This window comes from Cupressus sempervirens, chromosome 6, assembly GCF_028749045.1.
Source record: "Cupressus sempervirens isolate cs-2001-9-10 chromosome 6, ASM2874904v1, whole genome shotgun sequence".
NCBI lineage: Eukaryota > Viridiplantae > Streptophyta > Pinopsida > Cupressales > Cupressaceae > Cupressus > Cupressus sempervirens.
In genome coordinates, this window is record NC_143123.1 from 137,799,655 (window position 1) to 137,817,581 (window position 17,927).

At 38.3% G+C, this 17,927-nt stretch overlaps 1 protein-coding gene and 1 long non-coding RNA gene across 2 annotated transcripts in view; one reads left to right on the top strand and one right to left on the bottom strand.

Annotated features, from left to right (window-relative positions):
• LOC149551606 (uncharacterized) overlaps positions 1 to 17,927 on the top strand; it is a 150,795-nt gene that overhangs the window by 86,858 nt on the left and 46,010 nt on the right. The window lies entirely within an intron of this gene.
• On the bottom strand, positions 1,756 to 2,265 carry LOC149551607 (uncharacterized). Its single transcript, XM_089789519.1, has 2 exons — positions 2,052 to 2,265; positions 1,756 to 1,943 (listed from the first exon to the last, which is right to left on the bottom strand). The coding sequence occupies exons 1-2, from the start codon at positions 2,263 to 2,265 to the stop codon at positions 1,756 to 1,758; spliced, it is 402 nt and encodes a 133-aa protein (XP_089645645.1).

Here is a 17,927-nt window from a genome sequence, read left to right on the forward strand (position 1 = left end):
CATGAAAGTTTGAAACATATGTCTATCAGTGATTCAGTATCACTATCAATATCTATACAGTGTAAACAAAATATAAAAACAAGGCTCCAGCTCAAGCCTCATCATCCTCATCATCATCCTCTAGCTCTGCTGCAGCCTCAACCTCAGCCTCTGAGTATCCAGTTTGCCTATGAGAAAGGCGTGTAAGGTAGGTCCTAGAGGACCGCCGAGCCATGTCCCCTGCATGGGCAATGGGCTCATGAATAACGTCGCTTGGGCCTGCGTCTGTGCGTGCGCGTGTGTGTCTACCAATGCCTGAACGTGCTCTAGCTGCCTCCTTTGCCCTGGCCATAGCCTCAGCCTCTACATCCACCTGGTCAACCCACGCACGGTCTTCCTCAGTGAAGACTGGGTCCATGGTCTCTGTGATCCACTCTGATTCTGGATCAATCTCCTCTAGAATGATCGGAGAGGAGTCAGGGCCCAAAATCTGTCTGATCCTAATACGAAAGTTGTAATGAACAAAGACAAGATCATTCAACCTCTGCACTGTCAACCTGTTTCTCCTCTTCGAGTGGATGTGCTTGAACATGGACCAACTGCGCTCACATCCAGAAGCGCTGCTCGGTTGACTCAGAATGTGGATGGCAATTTTTTGAAGGTTTGGGGTTGTGGCCCCAAACATTTGCCGCCATCTATCTGAAATAAGGAAAAAACAAAAACAATTAGTCTCATTTACAGATTACAACTCTAAAATTAATGCATTATATAATCAACTTTAAGTTTAGAATCTAGATTCATGAACATTGAATATATTATTTAATTTTTACCTGGCTGTAGTGTTGTCTGAGCATTTATGGCCATCCTGCCAGAGAAAAGTGGCCCCTCCTTATTGTTGAACTGGTCTAGCTCAACAATCGCAGCAGCGCTATTTTCATCGCTACTCAATCTCTGAATCACTGTGTATAAGCCAGTGAGAACCTTCGCATCTGCCTTGAACTCAGGACGGAAATGAAATGCCGGATTCAGATGGTAAGCTGCTGCGTGGATGGGTCGATGGAGCTGATTTTGCCATCTCCTATCAATGATGTCCCAAATAGGGCCATACCTCTCCTGCACTCCTGCATATTGGGCTCTGATGGCCTCCTTGGCCCTATCCATGCCCTCATAAATGTAGCCCATAGAGGGCTTCTCCCCATCAACAGTTCGTGGCAAAGCTACAAGGGGCTCAGTGACCTACATATAAAGTAAAACAAAAAATTTGAGTCAAAACTTAAATATAAAATAATATAACTTAAAGTAAAAGCAAAATACTAAATGTTAAATTGCAATAAATTTACCTTAAGGATTTCTCTAGCGGGTTTCCAAAAACCATCCTCATTAAATATGCAATCCGCCACATCTAACCCTACAGTGGTCGTAGCATAGGAAGAGCAAATCCACTCCTGCCCAACAAACATGCTCCTCAATCCATCCCTTGATGTCAACAAGGATTGCAAGGTGATGAAATTCAAGGCAAACCTCGTGATACCTGGGCGAGCTAACTCCTTGCCTTTTGTGTACTTCCTCATTGTGCTAAGGACAAATGCATGATTATAAATGAATTTGCATATGCTTTTTGCCCTTTCCACACATGACTTGAGAAACTCAAGTTTGCCAATTTCCTCCAACATGAGGTCAATGCAGTATGCCGCACAAGGGGACCAAAATATGGTGGGGTGCCTCTCCATCAAAAGTTTACCTACAACAATTTTAAGTCAATTAGAAACTCAAATTTCAAAATTCAAATAAATTTATTTTCAAAACTTGCAAAGTTAAAAGTTTATCTGCTGCATTATCCGTCACCACCTGGATCACATTTTGTTCTCCCACCTCTGCTATAACTTCCTCAATAGCCTCACATAAATATGTGGCATTTTTCACATGTGCGGAAGCATCAATGGATTTTATGAACATGGTATATCCTACAAGTAACAAAACAACGAATTATAATATTAAATGGATCATTAACGAATTAGCATTCAACAAATCAAAATTTACGATGTATGTAAGAAAGTAGAATGATCAATCACCTCCACAGGATACAAGAAAATTGAGGAGTGTTCTATTCCTCCTATCGGTCCAACCATCAGTCATGATGGTGCAACCCTTTGCAATCCATTCCTTTCGGTTCTCCTCGAGGTCAACCCTCATGTCCTCTACCATCTCATCTAGGAGGTATCCGCTCAACTTAGCCTCAATTGGGGCTTTAAACCTCGGACCACAAATAGCAACCGCATCTATCATATTCTGCCAATAAGGAGCCTTGTCACAAATAAAAGTTTAGATGTCAAAGACTCAAATTATAAAACAAGTAGATATAATTAAAGTTTTACTTTTACTTTTAATTTTAGCTTTAAAGAAAACAAAGAGAAAAGAATCAATTACTTGGCTGCAATAAATGGAATGTTGCAAAAGTACCAAAATTTGCATATCTCCTTTCTGGTAGCATCGTGAATCTCCTTGTTCAAACCCATGCCCTCAAGCGTGGGTTGGGAGCCAGGAGTAGTGCGGGGCACAAAGTAACTATCCATTCTGTTTTTCCGCACTCTAGGCTGCAATAGGTTGATGTGGGACTCTGTCTCAGTATGTGACTGACTAGCACTAGCAGTAGCACGAGTAGAAGAACTAGGATAAAAATGAGGCCTAGAAGAACCCTCTCCAACACAACCTACGGATGCGGCTGCGGATCCGAGAACATGGGAGCCGATACCCCTTAACCCTTCAACTTGCATTTTCCTATTTGCTTTTTCTTTTTCAAATTTTTCTAATGCCATTAAGCAAGTGTGTTTTGCCTCAGGAATTTGGTGAGTGCAAACTGTAACATCATGTCCAGGTATAGCAGCAATGTGGAATTTCAATCTATAAATACCCCCGGAAGTTATTTTTTCTTTACAAAACATGCATTTTGTTTGATATTTGGTTCTTCCAGGAAACTCTTCATTATATTTCCAACATTCATCTTTTTTACCCATTGGAATTTGCGAAAAATGAGAGCAAAGGCTGCTGCAATAATCATGTAAAATATCAAAGTTTGAAGCTAATAAAAATTAGAAAACAACAAACCCTAGCTTGCAACTTAGTAAAAATAAAGAACATTCAAGATTTACACTAAAATTCTTGAAAACTATAGAAATTTAACAAAAAATGCATAATACACTAAAAATTTAACAAAAAATGCATAATACACTAACATGCAAGAAAAAAATAAGCACTTACCTCTTGCAAATGAGTTGAGGAGTGTTGATATTGGCTCCTTAATGCTCCCAAAGCAATTGATGGGCTCCCCAAATGGCCTGCTGATCTCTTTGGTGCTCCTCCTTCTTGCTGGTTGGAAACCTATGGCTTGTCTTTTCTCTTCTTCTCTCTCACTTTTCCTCTCTTCTACTCATGCTTCACAAATAGAAGTCCCTTTAGGGTTATAACAAAGAGAATAGGTCAAAAACAAAGTGAAAAAAACAAGTGATTTTTTTAAAAATTTCAACTTCCCTTTTTACATGCCGTGGGCGATTCATAGCCGATTTTTTAAGGCGATTTTGGCAATTTTTACATGAATCGCCTGAATCGGCGATTCAGGCGATTCATGGCCCAGAAATCGGCGATACCGATTCACGATTCAAAAAAAATCGCGCAGGATGAATCGGGTTGCAGAATCGCCGATTCAGGTGATTTTTGGGCGATTCTCATTACTATGTGTAAAACAATCAAATCAACACTATATTGTCATAGTCCAACTCATTTGAGTGCCCATTGAATATTATACACTTATCATTACTTACATCATTATACTTTCTTCAAATCCTCTTAATCAATCAAATAATATGACACTCTAAGTCTATTGAATTAGCATAATGTCTCATCAAATAAGGCTTGACATCAATGACAATGTAACATCTGATATGACTCATTCACATGCATTAACAACATTATCATTTCGGGCTGACATTATTTTATATGACAATATAATAATTGTGATAATATTATTATATTGATAAATAAAATTGTTTATATTATACTATAACATTTTAATATAATTATTTAATATACAATTATATTAATATATAAGAGGGGCGTCCCTTGGTGAAAGGGCACCCCTTGCATATATGTAACAAGACAACAAGATCTGTGATCTCATTTAGACATATAACAAGTAAATTATATTATTCAGATTAATCTGATACTTGAGGGAGATGATAGTCTTTAGTTTACAGTTGGAAGGGAAATTCCATACCTGTGGTTATTTCAGCATTGTAAATCTAACATGGGATTAGAGCCAAATGATCAACTACACAATCTGACATAAAACAACTCCCGAATTTGCCGCTTTTCTTTTGTGTTAATATATACTCTAAATGGATGTTTGTTTATTTGACAAGTGAAGTGGTTGGCATCCATATTTCGAAGTTTAATATTTAAGATTTTGTTACAAGGAAAAGCTTCCACAAAATTAATTATTTGCAGGGGAAATAGCCCATTATATTTTGGATGAATATGTTTTCGTGAACATCATACTGGAATTAATATTAATTGCTCAATGTGGAGATGGCCATAATATTGTATTAATAAATTATGTCGGCAATTATATTATTTGGTCCCTTTCCATATATAAAGGACAAACAATATCATGGGATTAGGGAGTTAGAACCTTTTATCTTTGATTCATTAGCTACATAAATATAAAAAATAGAATAAATCAGAAGCCACTATCTACTGTCGGAATTAATCATTGCAAACATAGTTGTATATTCAATTTTACATATGACACATACGGAAATTGTTGATATATTTGTCAATTGGAGAATATACATAGAGGCCAAGTAGCGACAACAGGAATAGAACAATTTTGATAACATCAATATATTATCAACAATCACTAAGAGGAATAGGTGTACTCAACAATCATTGTGCGATCTGACATAGTTAATAGTCCCAAAGACAGATCCATTTGGTATGGGGTTTAGATGGAGGAATATGAATATGTAACTATCATTTGGAGATCATTTGTTATCCATTACAGATTGAGTGCTCTTAGCATTTGATCGCATAAGAGGAAGGCATCATAAAATTGTAATTTATAATTTCTTGTTATTGTGAAGGATTATGTTAAGTTTTTGAAACCATTGTATTGAGCAATTATGTTTCCTCCTATAGATTCAACACAATCAATTTGACGTGATATTGAAATTTTGTAGTATCGTGGATAATGATTGGTCTTTTTGAATGTTTAATTTAGGCTCCTAAAGTTGATGTGAAAATACATGTTGCATTGACATATCAAAGATGTTTAAACTATTGGTAGAATCACTTCTAAGAGCATCCCATGGAAATTGCCATCGATGATTGTTTCCTTTAGTGTTGTCTCATCTTCTGACATTAATCATAGCCAAAGTAATTGAATATCTTGAAAAATGGTATGTGAACTTTTATCTCTTATCTGGACTACATTTATTCTCCCTTTACATTGTTATGAAGCATTCATTCAATTTTTTCACTAAGGTTGTTTGATCATATATGTGTGAGGCTTCTATAATTATGAATTGAATATTATATAGACACCTGTAAAGAATAGCAAATCAACATGGTATTCAACCAATATCTAGCATCTTTCATCAACATAATTGACTGGTAAAATTTAAAACTCATATTTAGTAGTATTGGGTATTTCTTACTCTCTAGGCCAATCTTTGACCAACATTTGATCTACATGATGAGACACAAAAGTAACCAATGTTGGAATACAGGGATATGCATGTTTACATTCCAATATTCAGCATATGTGGTGACAAAAAGAGACAAAATCTAAGGAGGCTCTAATCTTTCCCAACATGGGATTATAAAGGCATTCCTAAGCAAAATAGATGAGATTTTATGTTCATGGGGTATGACATTGTTATGAGAGTATATGTGATAATGATTGGAAAGAATGAACTGCTAGAGCATGCCTTAGTTTATGAGGATGTCATAGATTCTGACCTTTTCTCTGAGCACTGATTTCTACAAGAGTAGAAAAGATTAAATTGGTGGAAGTTAGAGATGGCTTAAACTCTAATAATAGTCCTTGTTGTATGGGTATCGTCTAGAGGGCACTATTCTTAATCCCTATGCAAATCTTTGACCAACGTTTGATCTCTGTGATGAGACACGAATGTGACAAATATTGGAATACTGGGATATGCATCTTTATATTCCAATATTTTGCATAGGTGGCAAGGAGAAGAGACAAATTTCGAGGAGGCTCTAATGCAGCCAAGCATTGGGATTATAAAGGCATTCCTAAGAAACATATATGATATTTCATGTCTATGGGGTATGACATTGTTCTAAGAGTGGATGTGATCAATGATTGACAAGAATGTACTACTAGAGCATGCCTTAGTTTATGAGGATATTCTAGATCTTGACCTTTTCTATGAGTACTGATTTCTACATGAAAAACAATGATTGAATTGGTGGAAGTTAAAAACTCTATCAATGGTTCTTGATGTATGAATATCACTTGGAGGGCATTATCCTTTGACTATAAGAGATGAGTATTTTTATGATTATACCTTTGAACAATGATCATGAATTTAATGTAGAATAGTGGATCACATAGGCTTGTAGCATTGGTACTTCCCTTTAGGATAGTTTATTTCTATGAATTATTTGTCATCTCTCTCTAAAATGTGTTTAGGACAAATAAAGAGGTATACGAGGTTGTATTCAAGGAAGGAAGAACTTAATGCATGTAGCAATGTGATTGAGGAAGGAAGAAGGTCAAGAGGTTCATGATAGTACTTGGAGCTTCAAAGGGAGCAATGATGAAAAGTAAGGTGGGCCTTTCCAAGTTCTATGAAAAAAGTGCTCAAACAATGTGTTTTCCCACAAGTTTCCCAACACAACCTTAAGGCTTAGTGATGGGGAGAATCCAAACTACCAAGACTTAAAAGCACTCTTCCTTTAGATCTACATTAGGCTCTCTCTCTCTCTCCTAGCTTCTTAGGGTCTCTATCTTACCCTAACCCAAGGAATAATCGCTCTCCTATCCCTCTTACTCTTGGATCCTCACCAATCACCTCAAAATACTCTTCTACCCTTACAAACACACCCTTGCATTTGTAGTTGTCTAACCTGCTATTCAAAGAAGTTAGCACCCTCTCTGACAAATAAGATTTTTAGGACTCCATTGGTCCTTCCATGCCTCTTGAGGGTTTCTTGATGGCCATATGTTTCTACTCCTTAACGATCTATTCAAAACCCACTTTTTTCCTTGTAGCCCTTTTGCCCGCAATTAGGCCTTCTAATAAGGAATATGAACCTTCATTCCAAAAACTTCCTAACAAACCCATAAACTAACTAGGTATACTAATACCCTTTTGGGAAAACCCCAAGATTCATCTGGCATGGAGCCCTCAACTCATCTGTACACCCCTATGCCAAAATGACCCTATTTTTAAGGTTTAAGGGTTTTCTGTAGTCAATTTGGTTTCTAGTGCTTTGAACTGATCATAAGGACTCAACTCTTGGCCACATTCAGTCCTAGGTTCCTTCACCCTATGGACTACATAAATCATTAACTGATTGGCACAAACCAATCCACCTCCTCCATTCTTTTGTTCTTGCAAACACCAAGTTACCTTGCCAAGCACACTAGGGATCGCCTAGGGCTTGGTGGAAAAATCAGCCATCCAACTCCAACAAAGCCAAAAATGCATATTTACAGCATATGTACAATGCTCTACTTGATTCCAAGTGGCCATGAGATTTCGACCATTGGAAATCAAGTTAGAGCCATGTTTCTACAAGCAACTCTGTACAGACCATTTTGTAACCCTTATCAAAATGATTACTAAATTGCTGATGGATTCAACAAGTAAACGACATAATCTAACTATCCACATTGAGAAATCAACAAGTTCAATTCATTGAAACTTGAAAGAACAACTCTTCAACTGTAATATGGTGAAAATGCTTAGAAATTGCTCAAGAATTCCTTATACCTCCATACAATAGGAATGCCAACCCTTGGCTTGGGCATGGCATGGCCTTATATAGGCCTCTTGCATGTGTGGTAGTTGTAAAAACTACCCAACAACGACTATGTGCAAAGTTGCACAAAAGTTGTCAAAGTTGTCATGAGCAACTTTTTGCTTTTTGCTTTCCAATTCTTCTTAGGACTCCAAATGTGTCCAGTTTGATCTCTTAGGACTTAATAAGGATATTTTACTTAGTTTTACCTATTTCTAGTCATGGTCAACCCCTTTGACCAGGGTTTCACCCTTAAACAACAATTGCTCACTTAAGTCCTATTTGAGTCCAATTTTCAAAAACAACTCAACAACTCTTGCTAACCCCTCCTAAACTATTTAGACACTCCTCATGGACTATTCTAAGTCCTTATTCTTCAATGGTTTGGCTAAGACCATTTACAAGCCAAAAATTGAATAAGGAGAAGCCCAAAACCTTGGTGCTCCTGAACCACTTAGGTTGCCCAAGTCAAGTACTTGATCTCTCGAATGACTTCTTAAAACCCTAAGGCTTTGAATCCCTTAATCCATCCAAAATAACCAGCCTACCAAATTTCAAATGCCTATCCTCACAACAAAACCAAACAACTCTGCCTATTAGGCCTACAAGCCCCAATTAGCCGTTAAATGTTGTCCTCTTGCATTTCCCTCCAAAATTTCCTAAAATATATGACAAATAAATTGTATATTTAGATACCTATTTGGCTTCTCTACAACATATAGAAAGATTAGCTGGGGTTGTTTTGGACCATATCTCTGCTGTTACACTATGAACCTCTTTTTAGGCATAAAAACTCCCTCATTTACAAAGGAACTATATCGAATACTTATCCCCCAACCCTACAACTTGGTACAACATCTTAATATGATCCTAAACTAAGGATTCTTCAATTGGTCTCAACCCAACAACTTCTCATATACGCTTTCTATGAAACCCTCACCAAATTGAGCCAAAACCTAGGGCCTTTTCAAATCCAACTAAGAAAGCACTTCTAGGACCTGTTTTTGATCTTACACCATGTATATGATGAGTAATTTGACTATTTTACACAAAACCATGGCATCCTTTGGCTAGTTTCTCTGCTGGTATAACTATGGCACCACTTTCTTGCCCTTTTCCCAATCTTCACAATGGTTTACACCTGCAAATCTTCAAACTTTCTTTAAAATTGTGTTATCTTGACATAATACATGTTAGGGATTGATCATTCCATGGGAATCAGTGTCTTACATCCATGGAATGGTCCTCATTGCATGAAAGAAACCAAACTTTGTTCAAAACTAATGCAAAATCCCTTATTCCAATCAACAACCTGGGTATGAATGCCAAGAGTAATGGTACCAGAATGTTCCAAGATGAAGTACAGATATTAAATGTTGTTCTTAAGTCATATACATAATAAGAAATGAAGTTTCAATCACAAAATCATATGGAAATTGCAAAAGAACCTGAATCAATAATCATCTTAGAAATCTTGCCTTGACTTAGGCAATTAGTACTGAAAATTAAAATTTATTTCTTGTGTTGCTACTACCTTTCCTCATTTGTCACCACAAGGTGTTCTCCATCGGTACAGGGCTTCACTTCAATGATCTTTCCCTGTCCATATTACATCACAAGTCACTTTCTCATTGTACTCACCAAGTGAAAAGTTTACATATGCTTGTCTTCTCACCAAAACATTTTGTTCATCACTCACCCAAGTTGCTCTATATGGCCTAGGGTGTTCAAATGTCATTAATTGCAGCTTGTCCACCATGTCTGACGAAACCAAGTTATCAAAAGAACTTGAATCAATAATCATCTTGGAAGTCTTGCCTTAGGCAATTAGTTCTGAAAATTGAAATTTCTTTCTTGTGTTACTACAACCTTTGCTCATTTCTCACCATAAGGTGTTCTCCATTGGTATAGGGCTTCACATCAATGATCTTGCCCTTGTCCATATCTTCCTCATTCTCCTCTTTCACTACACCTTGTGTCATACTAACCCTCTTATCAGACTTTCTTATGTCTCTTTTAGGGCACTTATAGACAGGATGCCCTTCCTCACCACATGTATAACACTTCCCACTGAACCTACTATTCCCTCTACCAGCACCAAATTTGTTATTTCTTCTTTGTCCTCCTCTTGACTCATTCATAGGCTCCTTGCCCTTGTCAAGGTTATTCTGACCCTGACCTTCATTGGATCTTCCTCCCCTTCCTCTATTTGACTGATTTCTTCCTCCACCTTGCCTTTCTTGTCTCTTACTAATCTTTTCTTCAGCTCTTACTGCTAACTTGTAGCATTCCTCAATGGCATCAGGGGTATTCAAAATTATTTCATCTTGGATTATGAACTTCAGACCACCTGAGTACCTTGCTACCTTTTCTTCCTCTTCCTCATCATGTGCAACTCTTATATCCAACTTATGGAACTCCTTTGTATACCTTTGGACAGCTATGTCCTTTTGGCTTAAGTTTTGCATTTTCTTGTATAACTGAACCTTACCTTGGAAGGAACTTCTTCCTCATCTTGTCCACCATTCTCTCCCATGAAGTAATTTTAGACAATTTTTTCTTCCATCTTTCAGCTTGTAAATAGTCCCACCATAACAAAGCATACCCCTTTAACCTAGACTTTGCAATCTTGACTCTGTGTTTTTGTTTCATCTTCAGAATCAAAGAAATTTTCTATAGAATTGAACCAATAAATGAGTTCCTCCTCATTCATTCTTCCATCATACATAGGGATGTCTGATTTTCCGTTGTAGTCATCTTCTTTGATGGCTTTGATAAACATTACCACTCTAGCGTCCTTGGGATATGTTGGTTCCCAAAACTGCAGATAGGAATCCTATGAGTCTTGCCAACTCGATGCTTGAATATCCAACCGATTATAGCCAACTTGATAGAACTGAATAGTGTAGTCCGAGTTCCCTACACTTCTGGCTCTGCAAGGCCAAGGCGGATGCACCTGATCTTGGACAACAACATAGATCCAAGATTTTTATTGCAAATTGGCCAAAATGGTAAGAATTATAGAAAGCTTTTAAGTTGCAAACTATGAACTGATAATAATAAATGATTTTACGAATGCTTTTAAAATAAGAATAAGTGTAGATTAATGCAACAAATGAATATATTAATTCTTCAAAGGAAAGAAATGAAACAATTGCCAGCATATGGATTATGAATCAAGAGTAATATAAAGACCAATGCTTAATTAAATGGGCAAATAGAGTCAATATTATAAGTTGAAACGTACAACTTTATAAAGTTTAATGTACTCTGACTATAAACAAATTAATCATCCAAACCCAACTAATCAATTATATGGACACAATTTTAAATTAGTCTAGAATGCGCTTTAACTATTTGATATGGAGACAAACTAGACGTAGATTTGGAAACAATTAAATAATTCTCAATATCTATGATTATCAATTTTAAAATACAATAGTATGAATCAAAAGTAATATAAAGACCAATGCTTAATTAAATGGGCAAATAGAGTCAATATTATAAGTTGAAACGTACAACTTTATAAAGTTTAATGTACTCTGACTATAAACAAATTAATCATCCAGATGCGATTGATCAATTATATGGACACAATTTTAAACTAGTCTAGAATGCGCTTTAACTCCTTTGATATTGAGACAAACTAGACATAGATTTAGAAACAATTAAATAATTGTCAATACCTATGATTATCAAGTTTAAAATGCAATAATAACCCAGTCCACTTATCCGAATTTTAAAATGTTTATAGAAATTAATAAAAATATTTATAAAGGACACAACTTAATAATAATTTTAACTCAATTTTATGCAAATAAGTAAAATAAATACGCTTGCTGGATATCCTAGAATTAAAATTGTAATGAAGGCACTCCTTATAGATGATCCATCCAATGCAATTAGATTCCAAAATAGAATAGAAAAATCGTACTCAACGATCTAAATCAACAAGCTTAGTTCAACAATTCATTCCTTTGCCAATGAACGAATACAATATATCAAAGTGCATATATCTTGAATATGTAAAAATTGTGATAAAAAATGAATATAAATTGTATCAATTGTCCCTTGCCTTGATTATGCATCTCATATTTATAATGAATGATCTCCAAGAGACAGGAGCAGAAATCTGGTCTGCTTTCATAGGCTGATAAAGTTGTCTCTGTAGCAAATAGTTTGGATTTTAGTCAACCATGGAGCAATATCAGTCCTTGTTACAGAGATTTTACTCCCCCATAATGATTTGTTGCTGTTGCAGATTGCTTATAAATATGTCTGCACAGCTGAATGGGAGGGAGAAGTACCAAACATGTTTCAGAACAAGGGGGAACTCCATAAACTTATAGTATTAGCAGTCCGGTTTGGCACTTAGAAGAAGAACAATGATTGAAAGGAAACACTTTCTAGGTGGTCAAGTTTGGAGGTGACAAAGTTTAAGAGTTATAAAGAACTTAATGTTGCTCATATACTGCACTCTTCAGATAAAGATGGAAACCAAAATTTTGGGTTCCATCGGGATCCATCTCTTCTTTAGGTATCCTCTCTTCTTCTTCTTCAATTTCTTCACCATAATCATTCTGATCTTCATCGCCAGTATTATTCTTCCTCATATTCACCTTTTATAACTCCAACTTCATCTTCTTAATCATTTCAGCTTGTTGGGCCACAAGCTTGGCCAACTCTATGTTTGTCATACTTGGAGGCATTTGTTCAACCTCTTCTTCGAAGGTCTTAAGATTTCCTTCTTCTGACATGTACTCACTTTCCTTCCCAAAGATACTACTGTGCTCTGCTACCACTTTGATGCAAAGTAAGGTGGGCCTTTCACAGTTCTATGACAAAAGTGCTCAAACAATGTGTTTTCCCACAAGTTTCCCAACACAACCTTAAGGCTTATTTTGTCCGAGTCAAGTACTTGATCTCTCCAATGAATTCTTAGGACCCTAAGGGCTTTGAATCCTCTAATCCAACCCAAATAACCAGCCTACCAAGTTTCAAATGCCTATCCTAAAGGCAAAACCAAACAACTCTGCCTACTAGACCTACAAGCCCCAATTAGCCCTCAAACGCTGTCCTCTTGCATTTTTCTCCAAACCTTCCAAAAACATATGACAAATAAATTGTATATCTGAATACCCATTTGGCTTCTCTACAACATATACAAAGATTAGGTGGGGTTGTTTTGGACCATGTCTCCGCTGTTACACTATTAGCCTCTTTTTTGGCATAAAAACCCACTCATTTACAAAGGAACTACATGGAATACTTATCCCCCAACTTTACAACTTGGTACAGTATCTTAATATGATCCTAAAATAAGGATTCTTCAATTGGTTTCAACCCATCAACTTCCCATATATGCTCTCTATGAAACCCTCACCAAATTGAGCCAAAACCTAGGACCTCTTCAAATCCAACTAAGAAATCACTTCCAAGACTCGTTCTTTGATCCTACACTATGTATATGATGAGTACTTTGACTGTTTTATACAAAACCATGACCTCCTTTGGCTAGTTTCTCTGCTGCTATACCTATGGCACCACTTTTTTGCTGTTTTACCAATCTTCACAATGGTTTACACCTACAAATCTTCAAACTTCCTTTAAAATCATGTTATCCCAACGTAATAAATGTTAGGGATTGATCATTCCATGGGAGTCAGAGTCTTAGATCCACAGAATGATCCTCATTTCATGAAAGAAACCAAAATTTGTTCAAAACTAATGCAAAATCCCTTATTCCAATCAACAACCTAGGTATGAATTCCAAGAGTAATGGTACCAGAATGTTCCAAGATGAAGTACATATATTAAATGATTTTCTTAAGTCATATATATAATAAGAAATGAAGTTTCAATCACAAAACCATATGGAAATTGCAAAATAGAGAATTTTTATTGCTTTCCTCACAACCAGCCCATACAATATGGCTTCCAATCTGTATTGTGCTTGCTCCTATGCCTTGACCAGGCTATATAACATGTAAAATAACCTTCCCAACTAATTCCATTCAGTTTGGACTTGTTACAAACATGTTTAAGCCTTTAAAACTAATTTCCCTCCAAAAGGTAACTAACCATTGTTATTTGAATATTCAATTTTACAACTCTTATTTCTCCCTTCTAATTGTTTACCGTACTGGGTAAAGAAATTAATGCATACAAACAATGGATCAGAATAGTAGATGAGAATAGAAGAACTATGTTTATTATATTCGCATACGCCAAGATATTACATTACGCTTATGATGCTGATGATTACAATGATCCTGAAGGGGGGTATTTATACATCCCGAGGAACCTTCCCGAAGGTATCCGTTGGCCACATACAACATGTCGGCTACACAATAAGAACCTTCCCGAAACACACATCTCGATACACACAAGAACCTTCCCGATACCGACGACATACATCCTGATACACACCCTGTCAGCCGATATCGACGACATACATCCTGATACTGACGACATGCATCCTGATATAGTATTTACTAATGACATCATCTTGATACTGATAGCATACATCCTGATACTGACGACATCTGTCTCGATACTGACGACGTACATTCTGATACAATATTTACTGTCGACATCATCCCCGCCAAAAAGAAAAGTCATCTCCGGACGACCACATAAAAAAACTCAACAACTAACTACATTTATCCATAAAAACAACATAGACCTATACATCATGAACCAGAAAGCTATGTCTCAGACTATGAAGACCGGCTGCATCAAAGTTGATACACTTGATCTTTTTGGACCTTCAAATCAGCTCTGATTTGAGAGTTCTCTCCACCACTTCCTTTAGCATCAATGCAACCTCCTGACACTCAACTTCTTTCTGATCATGAGCCTTCTTCGTTGAGTCCTTCTCCTGAAGAGCTTCTACCAACCGTTGCTCCGCTGTTGCTAGCTGTTGTTCCACTTGCTGCTTTCCTCGTGCACTTTCCTCGAGCTGTGCTTAACAGGGCTGTCCACTCTGCTTCTCATGCAATCTGCTGGGTGGCAAGTAAATCGTTCATCTCCTCCCAAGCCTTCTTGGATGTCTCTCGAACTTCCTGCCCAGCCTCTGCCCTTCTTCACTCTGTAAGCACTAACTCTGCTAGGAACTTGCTCTGTTCTGTGATGATAGCAAGATGAGAATGAACATCCTTATCCTTCTCCTCCGCTACTGGTAGAGGATTCGACACCAGCACCCCTTCATCTACTTTCTTTGTTGCTGCTGTTGGACTCTGATCCTCCACCCTTGGTGATGTTGGTACCTCAACTACCTCACTGCTTGACCAAATGGCTTCCAACTGCGTGTGCTCTCTCATTGGACACTAAATGGAAGGACCTCTGGCAACAGGGGCAAGTAGCCGTCACCTCAAGTACTCACTCGCCCGACTTGCTGTACTCAACTGTTCCCCTGCTGGCACTTGGGGTTCCGCTATTGGAATACTAAAATCAGCATCCTAATCCTCATCCAACAGAGTGTCCTCTATGGTGACTACTGCATCCGTCCCAATCACCTCTAGACGAACCTACTCCTGCCCCCCTGATTGACTCCTCCCACTACTACCAGCTCTACTACAGGAGGAGGCTGAAGCAAACTTTCTGCTACAGGTATGGGAGTCGGTTCTTGAACCGCTAGCTGAGGCTGTGATCTTGTAGGTTGCGTACCCTTAGGCGTACCTATTGGTGATGCTGTCCTTTGGCTTACTGAAGTCTGGACCGGCACTGAGTGTGGAACTAATCCTGCTACTGCTGTCCGTGATCTGGGATTAAGAGTTACTAGGGTCATCACCACTGGATGCCGAAATTGTCCGAATCTCGGAATGTGAACATCTGCCATGGTGTGCATATGCGGAGCTGAAAATGACGAGACTGATGGCGTAGTAGTAACTAGTGTAGTCATCAACTGTCATGGAAAGTGAAGTGGAGTTGCCGAAATTACCCTCACATCGTCATCATCTTCCTCCTCATCCTGCTCCACCTCCATATCCTCAGAATTGTCCTCCTCACAAGATGTGTCCTAGCGGCCACTATCCGTGTTGCCTGATTCGTCCACCTCGTGCTGTGCCCTCTTCTAGCCAACGCCCTTTTGTCTTGTAGGTGAGTCTAAATGCTTCCATTGCATTACCGAAGGCTCGCCAAGTACCATCGGACATGGCTTAATTTCTAGCTGCTCATGGGGTATCGTCCTCGCAGTAGCTTCCAAGAAGAGTCCAATGGCATAGTGTGGCATATAGAATGTTTTATGCTATAGAGTCATAAACTCATCCATGCACGTGGCTAAAAGAGAAGCCCAGTCGTACACCTTCCCGTTCATGAGCCTGTTCATCATACTGACCAATGGAAAGGAAATGTTAGACACCCTGCTAGACCCTATAAGCCTACTTTTTACCACATCCATCAAGCACTTCCAATGGCCATCTCTAATATCAGACTTGTACAACCCTCTTCCCTTCGAAGTGCCAATAAGGGTATCCGCCTGCTGCTGCACCTGGTCGTTACACACCAAGTGTACTAGTTGTAACTTCCTTTCCTTGTCCATTTTTTGTGGTTTATTGTCAATTTTCTTCCCACCTTGTGCCGCTCTTGGAATGCCGAACACTTTGGTAAAGTCAGCTGGCCAAAATGAAACCACAACGTCATACCCCAAATACGGAACTGAACTCCTCCAGGAGTGCCTATCATATGCCTCAATCATGGGACGCAATACACCTTTAAAATCTCGGATATAGAAAAGTGGCATCCGGATTGCCCACTCCACCTGTGCCTTATGGATGCTTGCTTTAATGAGGTGAGCATTTCGATTTTCATCCCACCACTTCCTACAGTCCCATCCATTCAACCCTTCAAAAATTACAATCTGTGGCGTTGTTTGCACATCCGGTTGATTCTGCACTTTTACCCTTTGCTTGCCCTTGTCCTTTCTGTGTGGCCGTGCTTGAGAAGGTCCTGCTTGCACATCTTGGTTCATGGTTGAATCCTGATCCAGTTGTTTTCTCCAAGCTTGCTTCTCGGCTGATTGCATACCTACTATGCCTTTATCAATTCACTGAAAATAAAAGCCGTTAGGTCAGTTACTTGTCTGTACAGCTGCAAAAATTCCCTCCTGTCTTGTGTACGGATGCTGGCCCTTTTATTCTTTCTCCTGTATGTCATACGGTTGTACGACTTCCCTTCTTTGCTATAAACCACTATGCACGGATACAAGCCACCTGAAGGATACCAAATGCTTCACTTGCCCTGACGCCTTTCTTTGAAATGCTTCGCCTACACACCTGTAGCAAAAATCCTCCTTTCAGAATGTCGTACACCCTTTTGGAACCAATTCGTAGGCTATAGGTCCCCTTATACATCTCCTCCCCTAAATGCCTCCAGCTTGGGCACATCACTGATTTTACAATTCCTTTTTATAAGCTTATGTACGATAGATGCTATAACTCTTCAACGTAGGGCTGCCAGTTATGGAGAGCCGTATGGTGAAACTTAGAGATGTCGTACGGCTACCAATGATGAGTCCCTGGTGTGTATGCTTCCCAACAAATGCTCAATGCCTCCAGAGCCATACGTATCCTCCCTATTTTGCTAATGCCAGCCTAATGTCTTGTTGATGCGAGTTTTGTGTCACTACATAACATATTAGTAATTGGATGCTTGATACAGAATATCAAATACACAATTCCTCTCTTGAAAAGTTATCTCTCATGGGACATGAGTATAACTCCAATGTTCCTTACACCGTTGGATACTCGCTCAGTTTTATCAATGTGATTTGCTGGTAATCACGTAGGCGGCCTTACGTTTTCTTGTTTGAGAAAAATTTGGATCTTGGTGAGAAAATGGAGATGGTGGTTCGGTGTGAATGCTAGATGATGTTGATGGCGTGATGATGGCAATGTAGGGTG

What these genes read in the sequence shown, in the direction of transcription:
- LOC149551607 (XM_089789519.1), bottom strand. Translation starts at nt 2,265, where the DNA reads ATGATAGATGCGGTTGCTATTTGTGGTCCGAGGTTTAAAGCCCCAATT. An exon ending in TTTTCTTGTATCCTGTGGAG is followed by an intron (nt 1,944 to 2,051) that starts GTGATTGATCAT and finishes TGTTACTTGTAG; the next exon opens with GATATACCATGTTCATAAAA.